Source organism: Felis catus, chromosome D1 (genome assembly GCF_018350175.1).
Source record: "Felis catus isolate Fca126 chromosome D1, F.catus_Fca126_mat1.0, whole genome shotgun sequence".
Classification (NCBI taxonomy): domain Eukaryota; kingdom Metazoa; phylum Chordata; class Mammalia; order Carnivora; family Felidae; genus Felis; species Felis catus.
In genome coordinates, this window is record NC_058377.1 from 69,129,169 (window position 1) to 69,150,861 (window position 21,693).

A 21,693-nucleotide genomic window follows, 5' to 3' on the forward strand; every position below is an offset into this window, starting at 1 on the left:
CTGGTAGATCGGAGGCATTCAGTCGGAGGTTTTTGCAGGATTCACTGTGAACTTGTAACTCCGAGTGAGTACCGTTCTCACATCTGTGAAGACTATCCAGTTTCTGCCTGCCATCGCGTTTGCGTATGAGTGTTTAACATGATCCATAAAGAACAAAAGCCGCCTGGACCCCTGGATTCCGTATTCTCCGCTAGGACTTATTTTTCGAGCAAAGCCAGTGGCTGAAGAACGGGTAATAGAACTAGTGAGAGCAGTATGTTGGTCATTACCTCGTCCTTATGCTATCTTTTCATTTCTCTCTTAGGTTTATTTTCTTGAAAAGGCTCCAGGCTCCGGCTTGGAAAATCCAACCGCCAAAATTGAGCCCAGCAGCTGGAGCGGCAGTGAGAGCCCTGCCGAAAACATGGAAAGGATGAGCGACTCTGCAGATAAGCCGATTGACAATGATGCAGAAGGGGTCTGGAGCCCTGACATTGAGCAGAGCTTTCAGGAAGCCTTGGCTATCTATCCGCCATGTGGGAGGAGGAAAATCATCTTATCAGACGAAGGCAAGATGTATGGTGAGTGGTCTGGAATGCTACGATGTGCTTTTGTAATAAGGGACGACTGTCGCTAGCCTCGTCCTGAGATCCATTCACTGGCTTGGGTTCGATGATCTTTGTGGATTTTAGTTGGCCACCAAGGGACTAAATCTCAAGTGACCAGAAGAGTCCATAAAGGGCCGTCGGGAAATCATTCTCTGGGGTTTTCTTGTCCTTCTTCTACATGTTCAGCAGCATTATAACAAAAGCTCTCAAGGTCCAGGTTGGAGCACAGTCGCAGTGACATGCACAGACCCCCATGTGTCGGGGCTAGTTCTTCGGAGCACGTGGCCAGTCTCACGGAAGCCTGCCGCGTATTAGCTCCCGGTAATTGACTGGTGTCACGTGGAAACGGGACTTGGTGCTACCAGATCTCTTGATTCCCGCCCCCCACACTCCCTCCCCCCAGGAAGAGCTAGCAATATAGATGTTGATGTATGAAATCTACTCATTTTTAAAAGCTGGCATTTTTGTTTTTTAAGCACAAGCCTGCATAGGCCAGTCAGACATGTATGTGGCTTGCTCAGACCTTCAAATCACTATCTTAACCACCGTGTTGCCAGTTTGCAGTTGAATGGCCAGACGAGGTGTTAGCCCCCAGGCTCTCACCAGCCTCCCCTTCCGCAAGCGGACGCTTAGCAGTGCGTTTTAAAGGAAACTCCAGGAGTGCCCTTGAAGGGAAGACTGGTTAACCAAATGGCTTGGGGTGCCAAGGGCCACGGCAAGCACCCATCCACTAGTCTGGGGCTTGTGTGCTGGGGTTGAATGTTCCCTGGTCCTTCCCTGAGTGCTTCCAGCTGCAGACCTGTGCTTGCTCACCTTTTGGGAAGCAGATGGCAGGTGGTTGCCTGCACGTTCTGCCTGTCTAATTGGGCACGTTGAGTTGACAGAGCTTGTGCTAAAGAGTCTAAAGAGTCTAAAGAGACGCAATCAAATCGCCGAACCTCCAAGAGAACCGGCCCAGCAGCCTACCTGAGGTTGTTAACTTATCATGGAAGTGATTTATTTCTAAATAATTTGAAAGCTCTTCCATAATAGGGTGTTGTACCTTTAATCCTGCGCCTCGTCTATCTGGGGCCGTAGGAGGCTGCTGCTCAAACTAGCACACGCGGCTAAGGAGAAGGCAGATGGTGGTGCAGCTGCTACCAGCTGTGTTCCCTGCCCTCCCCTTCTCCAACTTGGATGATGTAATGGAAACAAGGGAAATTTTGCTTTCTGCAGCCTTGGAGTCTCCAGCCTGTCAGTGTCACACACACAGGGGAGAGAGCCCAAGCCTTCATTTGTTTTATGCTCTCCTGTGATCCTTTGTAGCCAGAGAAGCTTCTTTGTGTCCATTGGTGAAATGGACTCAGGGTGAAACATATCAGCTGCTGTGGGTAGAAAGTTTCAGGGCTGTCTGTTTTCTCTGTGTGTGTGTGTGCGTGCGTGTGTGTGTGTGTGTGTGTGTGTGTGTGTGTGTCTTTCCTGGGCTACCCTTCCTCAGCCTGGGGATATGCTTGCAGGGTCTTGTCTTCATACCTAAAAATGCACCCCCGCCCCCCATTTTAAAGGCAGAGGAAAGTACTTTAATCCTTCCGCCTCCTTTGAAGCTGATTTTATTACTAGTTGTGCAAGGCGGCTTCAGGCTGCTCTCCGTTGTACAACTCCAGTTTGTTAGTCCAGAAATTGTTGTTCTCTAAAATACCGGCCGAGTATCGCACATCCTGGTCGGTAGGAACTACTACCCTTCTCTTCTCACAGAGGATACTGGAAAGGTGCTTGTGCTTTAGGAATGAGGTTTGCGGCCGAGAACTTAATTCAGAGCAAAAGTTAATTTTGTCTACTCCCGATTGTGTTTTCTTCTCTGTTGGTTTTACTTTTTAGGTAGCAGCATTGGTAGATTTAACCAGTCTGCCTATAACACCATCACAGAAACAATTTTCTTGTGGAAATCCGTGTGTTAAGTGCTCTTGTTGGTGGTCATGGGGTGTCCGAGGCACTGGGCTGAATATGGAAAAATAACCAAGAAGTTTTGGATTGGAGTCCTTTACCACCCGCGGACAGATTTGCCTTCTGCCTGAATCTCCGTTTTCTCCCCCGTGGAAAGGAAAAAGAGTCAGTTAAAGTGGTTGATGTCTATGGGTCCCCGAGACTTGTACGTTTGGTGATGCCGGGACTTTGTACCTCAGTAAGAGTGATCGGTATGAGAGCACTTGTTCTTGATGTATGGATTCTTTCTTTCCTTAAACCAACATTCCACCGACTTACTGTGTTAGTAGCGACCAAGCTGATTTAAAATGGGGAGGTCTTTCGAGCAAGCAGCATTAGGAATTACAACTGCTGCGGGGTCATGTGTCCGGATGGGGGGGGTGCAGGAAATGCATTTGCTGCGGTGGTCTTGAAGCCATGCCCTCAACCTCCTCTCGGTGGCCAGCATGGAGGGGTGGTGCTCTGACTGGTAATTTGAAAGGGACACATGGAGTTAGCAGGGACTCGAGAGGTGCAGACGACATCCCTCAGGAGGGCTGCTGCTGATTCCCCTGTGACTTTGAGGGTAAGAGAAGTTAGACGTGGGAACCTCCACAGTGAGGGCCCCGCCACTCGGGGATTGTGGATTGTGTCAGTGAGCAGTGTGGGGCCAGAGGTACTGTTCCCTGGCTTCTGGCTTGTTCCCCATCTTACCATACATGAACCAGGCACAAACCAGACCCAGAGTCGAAGTGTCCTAAGGTCCTAAGAGCGTTCTTTTTCTTCTGAGCATTTTGAAAATGAAAACATTGAAAGCATTTTAGATTCCGTGGAATAAAATCAAAATAATCTAATGCTTTTTAGTGAAATACCAAGTGTTTTTGACTTGAGGGGGTTTTTCCAATATTTCTGAGCATTTGTAGAGTGCATTGTGATGTCACTAATACTGAGCCATTTGAGAAGGAAGGTCAAGTGCAGCGCTGATTTATTTTGGTAATGACATTTCCTCCGTGGTCGGGAATAGGGAAAATGCAGTCTTATAGAGGGGAAAAATGGAAAGCTTTCTTTATGAGGAGGTTTGGGCCATTAGAAGAGATGGCTTGATTCTCCCTCTGCTGCCTGGGTCTGTGGGGAAGCTGAGACTTGATGTGATTGACCTCCACGTGGACAGACTGCTTTTCTGCCTTGGGCCCCTCTGTGTGGGCACCTGTCCGTAGGGATAGTTAGGAGATTGAGGCCTGTCTGCAAGCTCACACTCTCGCTCTCTCTGTGTTTCCTATTTTTATGTAGCTGAGTGTCTCTTTTTCTGGTAGATAGCTGGAGAGGAGATAGCAAGAGGACACAATGGGAGAGAAGGTTTTGATCAGCAAACTGGTCTGAGATTAGATTTCACGGGAACAGGCCATTCGTTTTTAAAACAAAGCCGTGAACCACAGGGATACCCAGATGTGTTTGTTTTGCAGCTGAAAACCCTAGTCTAGCACTGTGGTCCCGTTATCTCCTATAATCAAACCAGGGTAGGGACAGCAGCTAACATTCCTCCACTGATTGCTTTAGAGACCGAAGAGCGCAGCACTTAAAATTTTGGACTTTGGAATTGATAGGAGGCTTGGCCCTGCCTCTTCTAGATATCAGACTTTGGGCAAGTTGCTTTTCCTCCTGGTGCCTTCGTTTCCACAACCGCAAAAGGGATTTAAATGGATCCTACTTTGTGGGACTGTTACAAGACTTAAACAAACTAATTGTGATCTGGGATTCCCCCTGCCACGTTTGGACGATGTCCGGCATCCGGTGAGAGCTATGGAAGTGTTTGTGAACGGAAAACGAAAAGTGCTGTCTGCCATGAGCTGGGCTAAAGGCTTTCCATACGCTTTCCATCTACTGCTCCCAGTGACATTTTGGGGTGGATATTCTGACCCCCACTGTGTCGACGAGAAAGCACATGACTAGTGTAAGTGGTATAGCCAGAAGGTTTCAAATCCAGGTCTGTCTGACCCCCAGACCTGGGCTCTTTTCACGTGCTTCCATTCCTTGCTTGGTGGAGGTCATTATGTGTTAATTCAACAGATCAGTATTGAGCGCCGCCTGTATTCCAGCCGGGTGCCGGGGGTTGTCAGGGATACAGCAGTGAACCAGACAGACACAGTCCCTGCCCTCACGGAGCCGTCACAAGTTCATGTGCAGGAAACACTGACCTGAGGTCAGGGCTGTGTGCCAGAGCTTTCTGGGAAGTCTGAGGACCCTTTGAAGATGGTCACCTTCCACTTAGCCTTTTGAAGCCTGTTCTTGGCCACCAACGTCCAGGGCACCTGGCCCAATGCTGGCAGGAGGAAAGCTTCTCAAATAACGCAGCAGGGAGGATCCTAGATCACAAGGCTGGCCATGATGGTGGCCAGGAAGCTGTCTGGAAGATTCTGGTGCCCTGGGATCCTACAGGCGGCCTGGACAGAGCAATTGCTAGGCAATGGTTTTCTCCTTTTATGAGCACATGTCTTGGGGGTCCTCACCTAGGGACAGCTCCATGGATGGCCCCTTTCTTGCTGGGATGCCAGACCTACTGGTTAGTCCTGGAGAGAAGAACTGTGAGGATGACAGAAGTTTGAGGGGGTGAGAAGGAAGACCCCTGTGGGCCAGTCCTCTCCAGTTGTTCAAGCTGAACCCTGCCAGCTGGGGGAGCACTGGACATGGAAGGGGCCCCTGCCTACTTCACAAAGGCACTGACAGAAAAGGGAGGGGGGCACTTGTAGTGAGGTGACAGCAGGGGATGTCAGAATGGGTGAGCGTTAGTCGGTTAGGCAGAGACTAAAATCTGTGGTCCTCCTGGTTTTGAGAACTGGTTGGGAAAATGCAGGAACATCCCCTTTCAAGACCAGGAAAGTGGCCTGTGCCTGTAGGCCCCAGAGGCCTTGATGTGGAAATGGCTATAAAATCCAAGCCCTGTGGGATCTCCAGGCCACTTGGAAAAGTGACGCTCGGGGCCTGAGGTGAACTTGTTTTTCTGCACCTGGACATCATGTGGCATCTTTGATTTCCTCTTTCTGTCTGACCTGTGATTCGGGGTATTATTTCAAGTGAGTTGGCTACAAATGGGAAGCACAAAGAACTGTGCCCTGAGAACAGACTAGAAGCCCCGTAAGGCAAGGACCCCACCCTGACTGCCTTGTCAGACATAGGAGCTATCAGTGATGTTTGTCCAATACATGCATACCTGAATTATCATTGAAAACAGAGAAAGGTTGGTGAGTAATCCTGAGCCCAGAGGGCCTCTGTTGGTAGAGGCACTGGCTAGAAAGAAAGGGAGAAGAGAATGCAGGGGGGAAAAAAAGAGAGAGAAAGGTGTTTGTATATTTAACGCTCTTCCTAGATGAGGAAGAAGAAATCCTGGGTTTTGCTAGGTGCTGGCGGATGCTAATGCAAGAGGTAGGAAGGATTTCTGCCCAGGTGGGCCCAGGGGTAGAATGAGGGTTAATTCTGGACTCCTCAGAACACGTGAGTAGTAGAGGATTTTGAAAGACTTTGGTTCCTGTGAGAAAAGCAAAGCCAGCGTCGTCAGCAGCGTTTTGGCTGGGACGTTTTTTTGTTTTTAAAAAAAAAAATTTTTTTTAACGCTTATTTATTATCGAGAGAGACACACACAGCATGAGCATGGGAGGGGCAAAGAGAGAGGGAGACACGGAATCCGAAGCAGGCTCCAGGCTCCGAGCTGTCAGCACAGAGCCCGATGCGGGGCTCGAGTTCACGAATCCTGAGATCATGACCTGAGCTGAAGTCAGACATTTAACTGATGGAGCCACCCAGGCATCCCTAGACACTTTCTTTTTGTTTGAGAATGTGTTGTCTTGTTTATTCCTCGTGACAACCCAGCGATACAGGTACTTGACAGCTGAGGAAGTTGAGGCCCAAGGTCAAATCGATTGCTCAAGGTCACATAGTAGATAAGTGGTGGAGCTGACTTCTGAAAGCAAGCCACTTTATACAATTAACTACAGTTGATCCTTGAGCAACAAGGGCTTGAACTGTGCAGACCCGCTCTATGCAGGCTTTTTAAGATAAACGTGGTGCAGTATTGTAAGTGTATGTTCTCTCCCTTATGATTTTAAAAATAAGTTTGTGTTTAAAAAATATTTCCTTATTTTGAGAGGGTGGGAGGGGCAGAGTGAGAGAGAGAGAATCCCAAGCAGGCTCCACACTTGATGTAGAGCCTGACACGGGGCTCGATCCCACTACCATGAGATCATGACCTGAGCCAATGTCAAAAGTTGGACACTTAACCAACTGAGCCACCCAGGTGCCCCCAAAATAATTTTCTTTACTCTAGATTACTTTATTACAAGACTGCAGCATATCCTAAACACAACGTATGAAATATGTGTTCATCGACCATTTCTATCATTGGTAAGGCTTCTGGTCAACAGTAGGCTCTTTAATAGTTAAGTTTTGGGGGAGCCAAAAGTTAAACTTTTGACTCTGTAGGATTTTTGACTCTTTAGGGGGTCGGCGCCCCTAACCCCGGTGTTGTTCAAGGGTCAGCTGTACATATTGATCTGGAGGGAAGTGTATGCCCTACTAGAGATATACACAGCTTAGTGGTAGGGCAGTGGGAAGTGATTGTGACTGGGGAATGCACATGCCTCTATTAGAAAATGCAGAAGAATGAAGGGGGCAGAGGCAGAGAGGCAGACTTATCTGAGCTAACTTTGAATGGGAGAAGGCCACGTAGTGTGTGTTTTTCGCTTACTTTGGATTATGGACCCCTTTGAAAACCATAGAAAGTTGTGGTTCTTCTCCCCAGAGAGATGCATGGTTGGGTGAAGTTACAGGATCACTGCACAAAACTTCAGGTGATGTCGCGCCTAGGCTCAGACTTGCTGCTGTGCCAAGAGACGGAGAAGGGAAAGGCGAACAGATCTAAGCAGACCGGGTGAGAAAGGCACAGGGTCCTGCGAGGTCATCCCTCTGGTGCTCTTAGAAATGAGGGTGTTTGTGGGAGGGTGGTGGCAGGCGGGCCTGGGCTGCCTCTGCATCATGGAGGACCGTGAAGGCCACAGCGTGGTGTCTGGTGGTCATTCTGAGGACAAAGGGAAGCCATTACATTTTTCCCGGAGAGATGACGTGACTCAGCCGGTGTTTTACGAAGCCGGCTCTGCAGGCGTGTAGGCAAGGTAGATGACTATCGCAGGAGCCCAGTGGGAGAGGAAGAGGCCTGAAGCAGGTACCAGCAGTGTGGGCAGAGAAGTTCCAGATGTGGAACCAACAGGACCGGCCAACCCAGTGGGATTTGTGAAAGAGAAGGCGGGGTTGAGTGATGGCAGGGTTCCGCTTCCGGGGGCCCGGAGGATGAAGTGGGGAGTGGAGACTGGAGAAGCAGGTTTGTAGACAGGAGAGGAAGGAGGAGGTGAGTTCTGTCAAGAGCTCGAGGCCCTGGGCAGCCACCAAGGCTGGCTGGGGGCTCGCCATCAGAGAAGTGGTCCCTGAAGCCGTGGGAGCGGTGAGGACGGGCCTGCGAGGCTTAGGCACTCCCAGTGGGTCACAGTGAAGCTGGCACAATTTTTAAATGAGGTACCTGTTGCAGTGGGACAATAAAGAGAAGTGTCTTTTTGAGAAAAAGAGAGACACATCGGTAGTTCCCCAGCCTGACCGTCATCAGCAGAAGCACTTGAGAAGCTTTTTAAGCCTTTAAGAAAAAGAAAAGGAAAAAAAAAAAAAAAACTAACTCAAACCAATCAAATGAGAACCTCTAGGAAAATGGTCTGGGAACCTATATTTTTTAAAGCTCCCTGGGAAATTTGGGTGATCAGCCAGGTTGAGAGCCATAGGGCTAGGAGGCTACAGCCTGGGTCCAGGAGGACAGGAGCACATTTTTTAGAGTGGGGGTGGGGTGGGGGGGGGGGGAGAAATGAGCAGAGAATGAGACTGACATTTGAAACAGTCCTTACAAGGTTTGTGTACAGGAAATAAACTACATTAGTCAGATTATGTTTCCTCTGTACCGAGACAGAACGCGACCATGGCCTAGTCTTTGGAGAGATCTGGCCGCACACAGGAGCAGCCATGAGATGGTATCTTGAAGGACGTGAGTAGTTGGAGGAAGACTTCCCTTAGGACAGGGGAGGGTGGTTAGCAGGGGACAGAAATTGATGAGGTGAGGATATATTTGGTGACACAGAACCCAGAAGTGACTTTAAGAGGGGGTAGGGCTTCTTTTACTCTGAGGCACAATGCCAGGACCAGATGGGCGGAGGGTCTGGGGAGGGCCTAATGATTGGGTCTACCGATGAGGGGAGTAAGGCCATGTGGGCCGAGGTGGGTTTCGGGCTTTGGAAAAGTAGATCAGGCTTCTAGAGATGCTGTGGGGAGCTGGGGTGAGCGAAGGTATTGCCCAGCACTGGCAGGAGCCCCTGAGAGAACCTGGAGAGCCTTCTTTTTCTTTTTAAAGTTCATTTATTTATTTTGAGAGAGAGAGAGAGAGAAAGCGCAAGTCAGGGAGGAGCAGAGAGAGAGGGAGAGAGCATCCCAAGCAGGCTCTGTACTGACATGGGGCTCAAATCCACAAACTGTGAGATCATGACCGTAGCGGAAGTCGGATGCTTAACCAGCTGAGCCACCCAGGCATCCTGTTTATTTCCTTTTTTTAATTGAAATCTGTATTGAGATAAGTAGATTCACGTGCCACTGTAGGAAATACACAGTGATCCCCTGTATGCGTTGTCCGTTTCCCCCCAATGGTTACATTTAGCAAAAACTGTTACATCCTGTCCCAACCAGAATATTCATGTTGATAGATAACCCACCAGTGATCTTACTCAGATTTCCCCATTCTTGCTTGTACTTGTGTGTGTGTGTGCGTGTGCGTGTGTGTGTGTGCATGAAGTTCTGTACAGTGTTATCACCAGTGTCGATTGGTGTATCCACCACCATAGTGAGGGTGCAGAACAGTCCCAGTGCCGCTAGGATCCCTGGACTTGCCCTTTTATGACCACACCCAGCTCTGTCCCGCCTCCCCCGGCTTTAACTCCTGACAACCTTTAATCGGTCTGTTTCTAAAACGTTGCCATTTCGAACCTGTTATATAATGGGATCATACTGTATGGAGCCTTTTGCGTTCGTTTTTTCCATTCCGCATCATTCCCTGGAGATTCATCCCCGCTGTTGGCGTGTTATCAATGGCTTGTTCCTTCTCATTGTTGACTGTTTTCCGTGGGATGTCTGTTTAAGGGCATCTGGACTGATTCTAGTTTCTGGTTATTACAGATAAAGCTCCTATGGCCGTTGATATACACAGGTTTTTGTGTGAACGTTGAGTTTTCATTTCTGTGGGATAAAATGGCCAGCAGTGGTAGTTGGGACTTTCTGGGGTTTTTTTGTTTTGTTGTTGTTGTTGTTGTTGTTGTTTTTAACCGGTCCCCTGTTTTCCAGAGCAGCTTCACATTTTCCCCCGCGATCTAGGTTGTCTGCATCCTCACCAGCATTTGATGTTGTCCCTTGTTTATTTTAGCCATTCTGAGAGGTGTGTGGTCGTATCTCATGTGGGTTGTAATTTGCATTTCCCTAGTGACTAATGATGTGGAGCATCTTTTCATGTGCTTATTAGCCATCTGTATATTCTCTTCAGTGAAATGTCTGCTCATGTCCTTTGTCCATTTTCTAATTGGATTCTTTATGTTTTTACTGTTGAGTTTAGGGAGTTTATTCTAAATACAGCTCCTTTGTTGCATATGTGGTTTGCAAATATTGGCTCCTTGTCTGTTGCTTTTCTTTTCATTTTCTTCACATGGGATCCCACGTTAAAAGTTTTTAATTTTGATGAGATCCAATTTATTAATTTTCCCTTTTGTGGATTATACTTCTGATGGCCAGTCTAAGGACTCATTGCCTAGCCCTAGATCCTGAAGATTTTCTCCGATGTTTTGTTCAAAAAGGTGTATAGTTTTATGTTTTATATTTAAGCTTATGATCAATTTTGAGTTAATTCATGTATAGGTGGAGAGCAGTACTTTTTGGGAAGCCCATTGGCGTAGTTTTGTGATACATGTATTTTTTTTTCACCAGAGGATTATTGGTTCATCCATATTTTGACGGTTGTCAAAGCTTGGGACCTGAGACACCAAGGTGCTGGTGATCACATGGTTGTACCAGCCTAGGTTGGGAAAGGGACAAGGGGAAGCTGGAGGGGCTACGTCATGGCATGTACTGCCCAGAGCCTCTGCTGGTTAGGAGAAGAGGCAGGGTAGGAGGCTGTGGTCACGCATGGGAGAGGCAGCATCTGAGATTAGAGGTGGAGAGATTTCGAGCGATGAGTTTCGAGGTGTGGCCATGAATGTGGTCAACTGATACGAGCGTGGGTGATGACCATTGGTGAAGAGGAAGTAAAACATGGGGAACCTCATCAGCCCTGGGTTCATTAATCACTTGAATGTTGAAGTGCATAGTAGTGAAGTGTGAATTTGTAAGTAAATGTGCCAGAGTAACCAGATATTGGGAGAAATTCTTGGAGGACATGACCCCATGGATGTGAATGGAATGAGTTAGGTATAAGTGAATGAATACATGGTATGGACATAGTAAAAAGCAGGTGGCAGAGTGGTGGGGTAGAAGGAACATTTAGGGTCACAAGAAGATGCTAACAGTTCCTACCTCCTTCCTCCCAACTCCTCTGGCCGTTCCCATACTATTCCTATTTGTGATGTGTCTTTGGACAGCTGTATTAGCTTTCTGTACTTTGTCACTATCATCTGTAGAATGGGATGAGGAAATCCACATATCTCTCCCTGCCTCTCAACAATGCTGAGAGAAATCCAATTGCAGATGAGAAAGTGCTTTGAACTGAATCCTAAAAAGAGTACTTTTGTGAGGTTAAGCCCCCTTAGGGCCTGTTGGAAAGGAAGGTAGGAATGTTTTGGAGTTGTCACACAGGATTAAGCTTCCCTGTCCTGGGTAGAGGGGTGTTTTGTTAAGGGAGGGTTGAACTCCCCCCTCCCCCTTCAGGGTTTCTGCCAAAGAAGGGGTCGGAGAGGGGAGATTGGGGCAAACTTGTCCAGGTCAGAGTCACATACAGTGCGGGGGACCACTGGTAGCCTATTGCACCGCAGAGGCTGGGCAGCCCCAGACAAGTGGCCCTGTACAGCCTCCAGGGGGAGGGGGCTTGGATGCACTTGGGTGTTGTAGGCACAACCGTGGATTACAAGTCTTTTTGTTCTTCCCCCGCTGACTTCTAGAGCTTTAGCTCCACGCTCCCGTGGCTGTGGCCTTGCCTGTCACTTGGGAGCTTGTCTCTAAGTTCTTACTATCATTACTTATTTGTATCCCGACTCCACTGATAGGACGTACAGTGGTCATTTCAATAATTATTATTGTGGTTGTGTTCTGCTGATCTCTTTAGTAAAGGTGCCGTCTTAGAGAATGTTCAACTCTGTAAATTTAAATACATAAATGTATCATGTGGTCAGGATCATAGAAATAATCTGCAGGAATTTACAACATAGGAATAGTGGTTGCCACAGGGGTTGGATTATAGGAGACTTACTCCTTTTCTCCTATATATTGCAGTATTAATGGAGTTTCTTTAATAGCGAACATATGTTGCTTTTGGAATTGGAGGAAAAAATAATTATATCAAGTTTATTTTGTCCCTCGGTTCTGAGTAAGGAATACTCATTAAAGGAAAATGTGGAAAGTACCAAGAATTAGAAGCAAACCATATTGCCTAGGTCCACTTTGGTGTGACGTTCACTAGGGATTCTGTTGGAGGTGTGGGGGGTGGAGTGGGCTTTGCAGGGTCTTGGTGAGTGGAAGGGAAGCTGGTGCCACTGAACTCTTCAGGGCAACAGTCTTGAGGGACAGGTGGTCAGAGAGTGGTGGTGCTGGGGCAGGAAGCAGGACAGAGTGTTCTTATTATAGACTTCAGGACATCGGTCCGGGAGTTCAACAGGTGCCTTGGCCAGTTGGATCTGTCAGTCAGCTGTCCAGACCAACAGTGGAATTATTCTGACATTCATCTATTATGGTAAAATGGCTATGGGAGAGGTAGAGAAAAGCGTTCAAATCCATTCTTCTAATGTCTGCACGCTCACAGCAAAGGGACACAACGATATTAATGGGAGTTAACACACCATATCCCCTGCCGAACCAGTGCTTCTCATTTAACTCAAACTTGACAGGAGTAGTGGACACGTTTTATTTTGGAGGGCTGGGAGGGGGCCTCTCTTTAAAAAAGTGGTTTTTGTTTTTTTTTTAAGGGTGCCTGGGTGGCTCGTTCGGTTAAGCGTCTGACGCTTGATTTCGGCTCAGGTCATGATTTCACAGTTTGTGAGATCAAGCCCCACATCGGGCTCTGCACTGACACCGCGGAGCCTGCTTAATTCTCTCTTTCCCTCTCTCTCTGCCCCTCTCCTGTTCATGTTCTCTCTCTCTCTCTCTCTCTCTCTCTCTCTTTCTCTCTCAAAAAGTAAATAAAACTGCTAAAAAAATTTTTTTTAATGTTTTTTTTGATGATCGTGTTATTTTGTGTAACAGATTCCTAGCAAATAGTCTTGTGTTTGCATTGCCTTTCGGCAGAGCTAGGTGACTTTTAGAGTATGAAAATGCTCTGGAGACTATGGTGTAGTATACATTCTCATTTGATATAATCATTTGAATTAATAACAGGTAGGTTTCATTTGCTTGATATTTACCTTTTGTGCATAACCTGTAGATTATTCTGTCTGCCCACCTTCCCTTCTCTCAAATGCTTCAAATCCAGGTAAATAATAAAATCAAATTCACTCTTCAAAGCCTGTAAGGATATTATTTCTTTCAAGCCTCTTTCTGTATCATTGTAGTCCCCTCTTTCTTAGCTTTTCAGAGCACAGTCTGAAAGGTGTGACGTTGAAACGTGCTGCCCACGACATTCAATTTATTTAAAAAAACATTTTTTTTAAATAGCATTACAGCCTTTTCATCACAGGCAATGAAATTGATCATTAGCTGAAAATTTCCATAGACATTGTTCCTTTTGCAAAGGCCAGAGGAACTTTTAGACTACCTTATAAGAGAATGCTATGGAGGAAATGCTTTGCAGCATCTGGGGTAATATTTAACATATGTTAATAAGCTGAGGGTTTTTTTTCTCTCCCCCCCAGCCATTTAGAAAAGGTCCCAATTACTCTGTGTCTGCCCTCTTCCCTGGATCTGCCTTGGCTCTGTGACTAGCTTGCCATTGTGTTGAGACAGGCTTTGGCAACTGTCTCTCAGATGAATGGTTCTATTACAAACACAGTAGCTTCCGTGACAGCTTAGAAGAGATTGTTGTTTATGGCTGCTTTTATTGAGAGAGGTTCGGCGCACGTTAATGTCCCGATAAAGACATTTGTACCTATAAAGTAGCCACAGCTTTAACCCTATTTGATGGTGAGTAAGGTATTGGGGCTGATGACATGGCCAGATGTGAGGTATCGGATTGCATGTTTATTCAACTGTTTCTGCAGTCTCTGTACTTCGATGTGCCTTTGTATTTGCTGTATCACAGCAACACACAGAATGCCGTGGCGATACGATCCTGCTTATGGAAGATGCTATTTGGGTTACTTGGATCGTAAGCCACGTGTATTAGGAAGCATTCTCTCAGTGCTTGTGTGTCCTGAGACAGCAACCGCAAACAGTTGTTAGGTGAAGGGATTTGCCAGGTGGGATGACCGCGTGCGCTGGGGTAGGACGGATGGACGGATCTGAGTGAGGCCTGGGCTGACCGGGGCAGGCATTGCAACAGGGATTCACAATAACGATGATGAACATCTAGCCAGGGCTTGCTGTGTGCCAGGTACTATTCTAGACGCTTAACACCAACTCACCTAAGCCTCACGACAGCTCTTATGAATAGCTACTATTATCATTGCCGTGTCACAGATGAGGACACGAAGGCCCGGAAAGGTTAAGTAAATGGCTCAGGGTCATGCAACTCGTAACTCCTGGATCGGAGGTATGAGCCCCTATCGGTCTGACGCCAGCACCGGAGTCTCAACCGCCACTTGTCTGCTGCCTCTGAGGCTTGACAGAACTGTAACCTGAGGTCCTCTGGACTCCGTGTCCCTAAACTGCTGCCTGCCTGGTTTGGGAGAGAGTTTTGGTTCCAAGTAAACAACGAAAAGGGGAGAATGTGCTTTCCTGGTGTCTGGGATCCTCTTTATCCTATTATCTGGCTGGCAAACTCCTACAGGTTCTTTAAGACCCTGTACAAAATACTCTCCTTTTCTCCGTATCCTTCCTTAAACTCCACAAGCAGAGATAGTTGCTCCTTTGTGTGTGTGTGTGTGTGTGTGTGTGTGTGTGTGTGTGTGTGTGCGCGTGTGCGTGTGTGCGCACGCACACTTTTTTTTTTTTTTTAATTAAGTTATTTAACTGTCAGAACCTTTCAGGCGCAGTTTTTTTACAGTGTTTGTGTCTCCGTGTCCTCGGGGGGCAGGGCAGTGTCATCAGCACGTCTGCATCTTTAGCACTTAGCATAGGGCCTGGCACACACGAGGCCCTCAAAAAATGTGTGGATTGGTGAAAATTGTTGGTAATAATAATTCCACCTTTCCATCTCTAGCAGGCATTTTTTCCCTGCATTGTTATCACATGTGCAACATTCTAATGAAATAATGAAGGCAACAGTTAGAGTGTCATGGATGAGAAACTGGGGCACAGAGCCCAGAGGGCTTTCCATTAGGATACCTTATTTTGAGGTAACCTCCTGGTAAAGCAGAATTTATGGTGGAACCCATAGCACCCCATCCGCATGTCTGTGTTTTTCTGTCCTGACCCCATTGACCCTGTGCCTGGGTCAATGAGAATGGGAACACTTTTTCTTAGTTTACAATTTTGTGCCCATATCACCATGATTCTGCCCATATAGGATATTCAGTGGCTAGAAAGGATGGCTGAGCCTGATTTGGCTATTGTGGTGACCGAACCCACCTTCCTCCCATCCTGATTTGATTTTTATAACTATAGTAAAACATATTCCTAGAAAGCTAGTCTTTGACAATTTTTCCCCTTTGGATATACCCGCTACAGTGTGTTTGTAAGCTTATTTGACATGTCCTAAGTGGTGTCTATGCATACATATATGTGTGTGCCTTACTCTTTTCAGGTTGACTGTGGATTTGGTTTAACCTGTCTGAATGTGACTTCCACAGATTATCCTAAGATGACATTGTTGATCCTGAAAGATTCATTTGAGTGAAACAGTGAACTAAGCAAGCTACTGCTGTGGAGTTTAGAAGGTTGTTCATTTAAGTTAGGGCAGGTTGCCAGACCTTTGTGACCAGGTCACAAAATCTGGTTAGCGTAGATTTAACCTACCACTAATCTTGTTAGTGGCTGATTTATATGGGGGGTTGTCAGCCCATAGGAGTAAGTTCATCATGGTTGTTAAGGGCATGGAGTCAGGAGTGGGGGCTCTCTGGGCTTAAGTCCTGGCTCTGCCGATGTGTAACCTTGGGTATGTTAGTATTCTTGAACCTCCATTTCCTCATCTGATAAATGGGGCTAATATTAGCACCTATCTTACAAGGTTGATATGAGGGTTAAATGAGATAATGTGGTAAAATGCTTCACATGCCCAACTCATTCTTAGAGAGAAGTATTATCTTGACCACAAAATCAGGGAAAGACATAAGAAAACTATCGACCAAAACCTCTTATGAATACAGATATAAAAGTTCTCAACAAAATGCTCATAGACTAAATCCTGCAACATATAAAAAGAATTACTCACCATGACTAAGTGGATTTACCCCAGGAATGCAAGGTTGGTTTAAAATCGGAATTTAACGTAAAACACTTTATCAATAGAATAAAGAACAAAAATCACATGATCATCTCGATAGATGGAGAAAAGGCATTTGACAAAATCCACACCTCATCTTGATAGAAACAAACTCCTATGTGCCTACCATAATAGCCTCAGAAGAGAACTTCCTCCCTGATATGGGGCATTGGTAAAAAATGTACAGCCAGCATCATAGTAATATGATGTTTACTTAATAGTAAAACACTGAATGCTTTCCTCCTAAGATCAGGAATAAGACGAGGATGTTTGCTTTCACTCCTTCTATTCAACGTTGTGTTAGAGGTTCTAGCCAGGGCAATTAGTCAAGAAAATGAAACAAAAGGCATCTGTATTAAAAAAGGAAGAAGTAAGATTATCTCTTTCTGATCTTTTATATAAAAAAATTATTAAAGCTAATAAAGGATTTGGTAAGGTTGCAAGATATGAGATCAGTACACCAAGTTAATTGTATTTCTGTACATTTGTAATGAACAGTCTAAAAATGAAATTAAGAAAGTAGTTCTGTTTACAGCATTATAAAAAGGATAATATAACTCATGAATAAATGAAAATAGACACGTGTGTCACTTTTACTCCCCAAGCTACAAAACGTTGTTGAAAGACATTGTAGGGGCGCCTGGGTGGCGCAGTCGGTTAAGCGTCCGACTTCAGCCAGGTCACGATCTCGCGGTCCGTGAGTTCGAGCCCCGCGTCGGGCTCTGGGCTGATGGCTCAGAGCCTGGAGCCTGTTTCCGATTCTGTGTCTCCCTCTCTCTCTGCCCCTCCCCCGTTCATGCTCTGTCTCTCTCTGTCCCCAAAATAAATAAATGTTGAAAAAAAAAATTAAAAAAAAAAAAAGAAAGAAAGACATTGTAAAAGACCTGAAATAAATCAAAAGACATTCTGTATTCACAGATCAGAAGAGTTAATAGTGTTACAGCCGTCCTCCCCAAATTGATCTACAGATTCAATGTAATCCCTATTAAAACTCCAGCGGACTTCTTAGTAGAAATTGACAAGCTGATCCTAAAAGTCATATGGAGATTAAGAGGATTCAGAATAGCCAGGACATAACGTGGAGAAGAAGAACAGAGTTGGAGGGTTCATGCTTCCTGATTTCACAACTTACTACAAAGATACAGTCTGAATCAAGATGGTGTGGTACTTGTATGAAGTTAGACATGTATCTTGGGAATAGAAACAAGAGTCCAGAAACAAAATCCTGCATATTTATGGTCAATTGATTGTCAACAAATGTGCCAAGCTAATTCAAAGAGGGGAGCAATAGGTTTTTCGATAAATGGTGCTGGGACTATTGGGTATCCACATGTCAGGAATGAATTTGAACCCTTTCTCCACAACCTACACCATAACTAACTAAAAATAGATACTAGACATAAATTTAAAAGCTAAAACTATAAGACCCTAGAAGAAAATATAGGAATAAGTCTTTCTAAGATCTGGGGTTAGGTAAAGCCTTCTTGAATATGACACCGAAAGCATGAGTAATAAAAGTAAAAATAAATTGATACTTCATCAAAATTACAAACTTTTGTGCTTCAAAGGATACCATCAGGAAAATAAAGTAACAACCTGGAGAATAGGAGAAAAATATTTTCAAACCATAAATCTAATGTGGGACTTGTATGTAGACTATAGAAAGAACTCTTGCAACTCTGATAAAGAAGGTAAGTAATCCAATTAAAATGTAGACAAAGAACCTGAATAAGCATTTCTTTTGAGAAAATATACAGGTCGCCAATAGCGCATTGTAAAGATGCTCAGCATCATTTGGCATCTTGGAAATGCAAATTAAAACCATGGTGAGATACCACTTCATATTCACTAGGATGGTTATGGTCAAAAAGACTGACAACAAGTATTGCCATGGATGTGGAGAAGTGGGAATCCTTATGTATTATTAGTGGGAATATAAAATGGCACAGCCACTCTGGGGAACAGTCTAACAGATACTCAGAAGGTTCGACATAGCATTATCAGAAGACCCAGCAATTTTACACATAGGTATAAAACTAAGAGAAATGAAAGCAGATATCCCTATAAAAACTTGTAAATGAATATTTATAGCAGCATTATTCATAATAGTCTCAACAGTGGAAGGACCCCAAAGGTCCATCAGTGGATGGACATAAATAAATATGGGCATGAATAAAATGTGATATATCCAATCAATGGATTGTAATTTGGTGATAAGAAGGCATGAATTGCCAGTACATACTGCAACACGAACAACTCTTGAAAACATTATGCTGAGCGACAGAGTGCAGTTACAAGACTATATATTGTATGATTCCAGTTGTGTGTAATACTCAGAATAGGCCAGTCTTTAAAGATAGGAAATAGATTAGTGGTTACTTAGGCCTGGAGGATTTGAAAGAAATTGGGCAATTACTGTTAATGAATATGGGGTTTCTTTCTGGGATGATTAATATGTATTATATATTACGTATATTAATATATGTTATATATGCACGTGCATGTGTATATATACGCATACATATATACACACACAGATAGTCTACATACATACATACTCTGAATATACTAAAAATCATTGAGTTGTACACTTTAAATCAGTGAGTTATATGATACATACATTGTATCTCAATAAAGCTGGTTGGTAAATGTATATACTTAGCATCCTACGTGGCCCATTGAAAATGGTCAGTAAATGTTAGCTACCATTGTGATAATTTCCTTCCTACTTTTCTTGCTACTTGTACAGTCGCAAAGATGGAATTGAGAGGGCAATGCTGAGAAAGCAGGTGAACCTAGCAATTAATTCTGATCCTGGGTGATGGAGCGGGTAGAAGAATCTGTAGGGCTCTAGGCTGGGTGCTAAATGCTGATTTAGGAGAGCTAATGGAGAGGTCGAGTGAAGTTACATGGTGCAACTGCCTGGCATAGAATCGGCCCTCCCAAACTCTTAGGTAGATCTGAATTTAGTTACCCTTAAAATGGTGGTCGAACTTAGGGCTCAAATCTGGTCGAACTAAACCAGATGTTCCTCCCAAAAGAATAATCACCACTTGTGTGTTAAAGGCCAGGGTTTTTGTGTCCAGGAGTTACTAAGCCAGATGTGCGTGTTTTCTTTTTAAGCATGGCAAAGACCAGGGTTTTAGTTCTGGGCCTGTATATTTTTCTAGGCGGTGTCTGGGGAACCTCAGTTTCCCGGTCAGTCCCTGGAGAACAGCTTTGCTCCTTGGCAGGCTGCCTTTGGGCCTGAGTGTCGGAACCCCTCGAGAGGAGAGGGGCAGAGCCCAGTCCTCATACTCTGGAAGTCAGTCCCTGCAGAAGCTCGGCAGTATCATAGATCGCCATGTTAGTTACCAGTGGTTCCTCCTTTAGAACTTGGAAAACATGTGCCAACTGGGCGGGAAGGTTCTCCGCTAAGATGCGTTTATTCCCCGACATGTCTCACGGAAATTTTTCCCCCAAGGATTTACCTGTGGAGGGAAGTTCCTATTTCAGTGTTGGGGGAAAACCAAGTGAGCTGCTTTTCAGATGTTTAGCCACACGCTGGCACCCAGGGTCACGCGGTACGGAGTGGCAGAGCCAAGACTCAGAATGCCCCCCATGGCCACCTGGCTGCTAAGACAGTTTGCTCTTAGTCTTAACCACTAGGCCGAACTGCCTCTCGGGAATGGACGCAGTTGAGGGAGGGAGAGGTGTGAAGACAAGTGTTTTCAGGAACAGTGAGGAGTCTGGTAGGGCTGGGTGCCGACAAGAACCGATGGAATGGCTAATGAACTGGGAAAAGGAGGATGAGTTTGAGTAACATGGCAGGTGATTGCATTGAACCCTGAAGATCAGCTTGTCTGTGTGAGTAGCACATTTCTGGAAGAGGGACAGGAGCCATCGCTTTCTTGGATACTCAGCTAGTGTTGAAGAAGAGTTATTCTGGGAGCCTGAGGAGTGACCCACAAGGAGGTGGAGGTCGCTGCAGCACTCCTGTAGGAAAGGAGGATGGCTTCACCTATGTCAGGGGCTGTGGCAGTGACAGCGAGAGGCCAGGGTGGGTTAGGTCAGGATAATAGCGATCAGGCATCCAGATGGAGTATAGGAGGGATCAGAAGGCTCGCTAGGGCTTGGTGGCAAGAGAAGAGATGGAGGTGTTTCATCTGTGTGGACAGCAGCGCATTTACAGACACATGGAAAAGCAGGTTCTGTGGGGCAGAATTGGAGTCATGCGTCCGAGCTGTATGGAGCTGGCAGGGCTTTGGGGTTCTCCGGGGGGAGGGGGCCAGCAGGCACGTGGAAGTTCAGCGTCCCGGGTTGAGAACAGTTTAGAGGGACAGCATCTCAAGGTTTGGAGTTAAAGCCTTAGAAGTGAATGAGCTTGTGCAGGAGACAGAGAGGAGAAAGGACTAAAGAAAGGAAGGTCTCGGTGAGAACCATTGCAGCCGTAAGGGTCAGGCCCCAGCTCACGCTTGTGTGTCCGTCTTCTTACTGAGCATCCTGCTTGTCACGTGAAACCTTACAAGTGCTGGAGCCGGGGAGCCCGAATGCCTGCGTGTTTATTGTACTAAGTATGTTGAAGTCTTGAAGTTTGTCTCTTCTCGGTGTGTTGATGGGAGCATGGGTACTTTTCCTGTAGGTTCATGGGGTGCTGAGTCTGTAGACACGTTCTACTCTGTGGCTCCCTAGGGTGAGTTAATGGGTTAGACCCTGATCCTTGTTCAGCTCCTTCCTTTAACCTAAACCAGATCTGGTCTGGATCTGATGTGTGATTTCCTTCCTCCCAGGCTCCCGGGGAGCGTTGCTGGGACCCTTGCGGTCCTTTGCGTTGCAAGGAATCAGCCCCCCCCACCCTTAACTGTGGCTCCTGTGGGGTAGAAGTGCCTCCTTTCAGAGTGTGCTTCAGCTTGCTCTCTTGGGGCTGGCCCGGAGAGCCCAGGGACAGTAAGCGTGACCTGTCAGAAGCAGGGCCTGCCCTCTCTCTGAACCAGGACTGGGCTCCTGGTAGCCTGAGCCTGGGCGCCACGGGGGACGTGTGGGCCTGAATGTGCTCTGTCCCGGCCGGGGTGGGAGGGGAGCTGAGGGGAAGGCAAGGGCCTCTTCTGCCTGCTCTTCTAGAACCCTGAACTGGAGGGGGGTCTGGTGTCCTTGGTTTTTATACTTGAAGCTGGCCCAGAGATGCCCTTTCCCCAGTTCCAGTTCTGGGGGCCAGCTGGCCAGGCGTGGTCGCAGCTGCTCCTACATGGCTGTTCCCTCCCGTCCCACTGATCCCGGGTTCCAGGGTGCAGAGGTCATTCCCAGTTGCCTAAGGTGCCATGTATTTGAATGTCCGAACTAAAACACTTGAGAGAATAAAATGGGGCAGTATTAAGAATAACACCAGGGAAACAGAAATAAACT

At 46.1% G+C, this 21,693-nt stretch overlaps 1 protein-coding gene across 12 annotated transcripts in view; it reads left to right on the forward strand.

The window, feature by feature from the left end:
- Window positions 1-21,693, forward strand: part of TEAD1 (TEA domain transcription factor 1) — a 271,267-nt gene that overhangs the window by 86,246 nt on the left and 163,328 nt on the right. For all 12 annotated transcript variants that reach the window (XM_011286720.4, XM_045038972.1, XM_023239574.2 and 9 more), the window contains exon 2: window positions 305-560. In XM_011286720.4, the coding sequence (XP_011285022.1) occupies window positions 404-560 (157 nt within the window). In that variant the 5' untranslated portion in view covers window positions 305-403. The remainder of the gene's footprint in view (window positions 1-304; window positions 561-21,693) is intronic.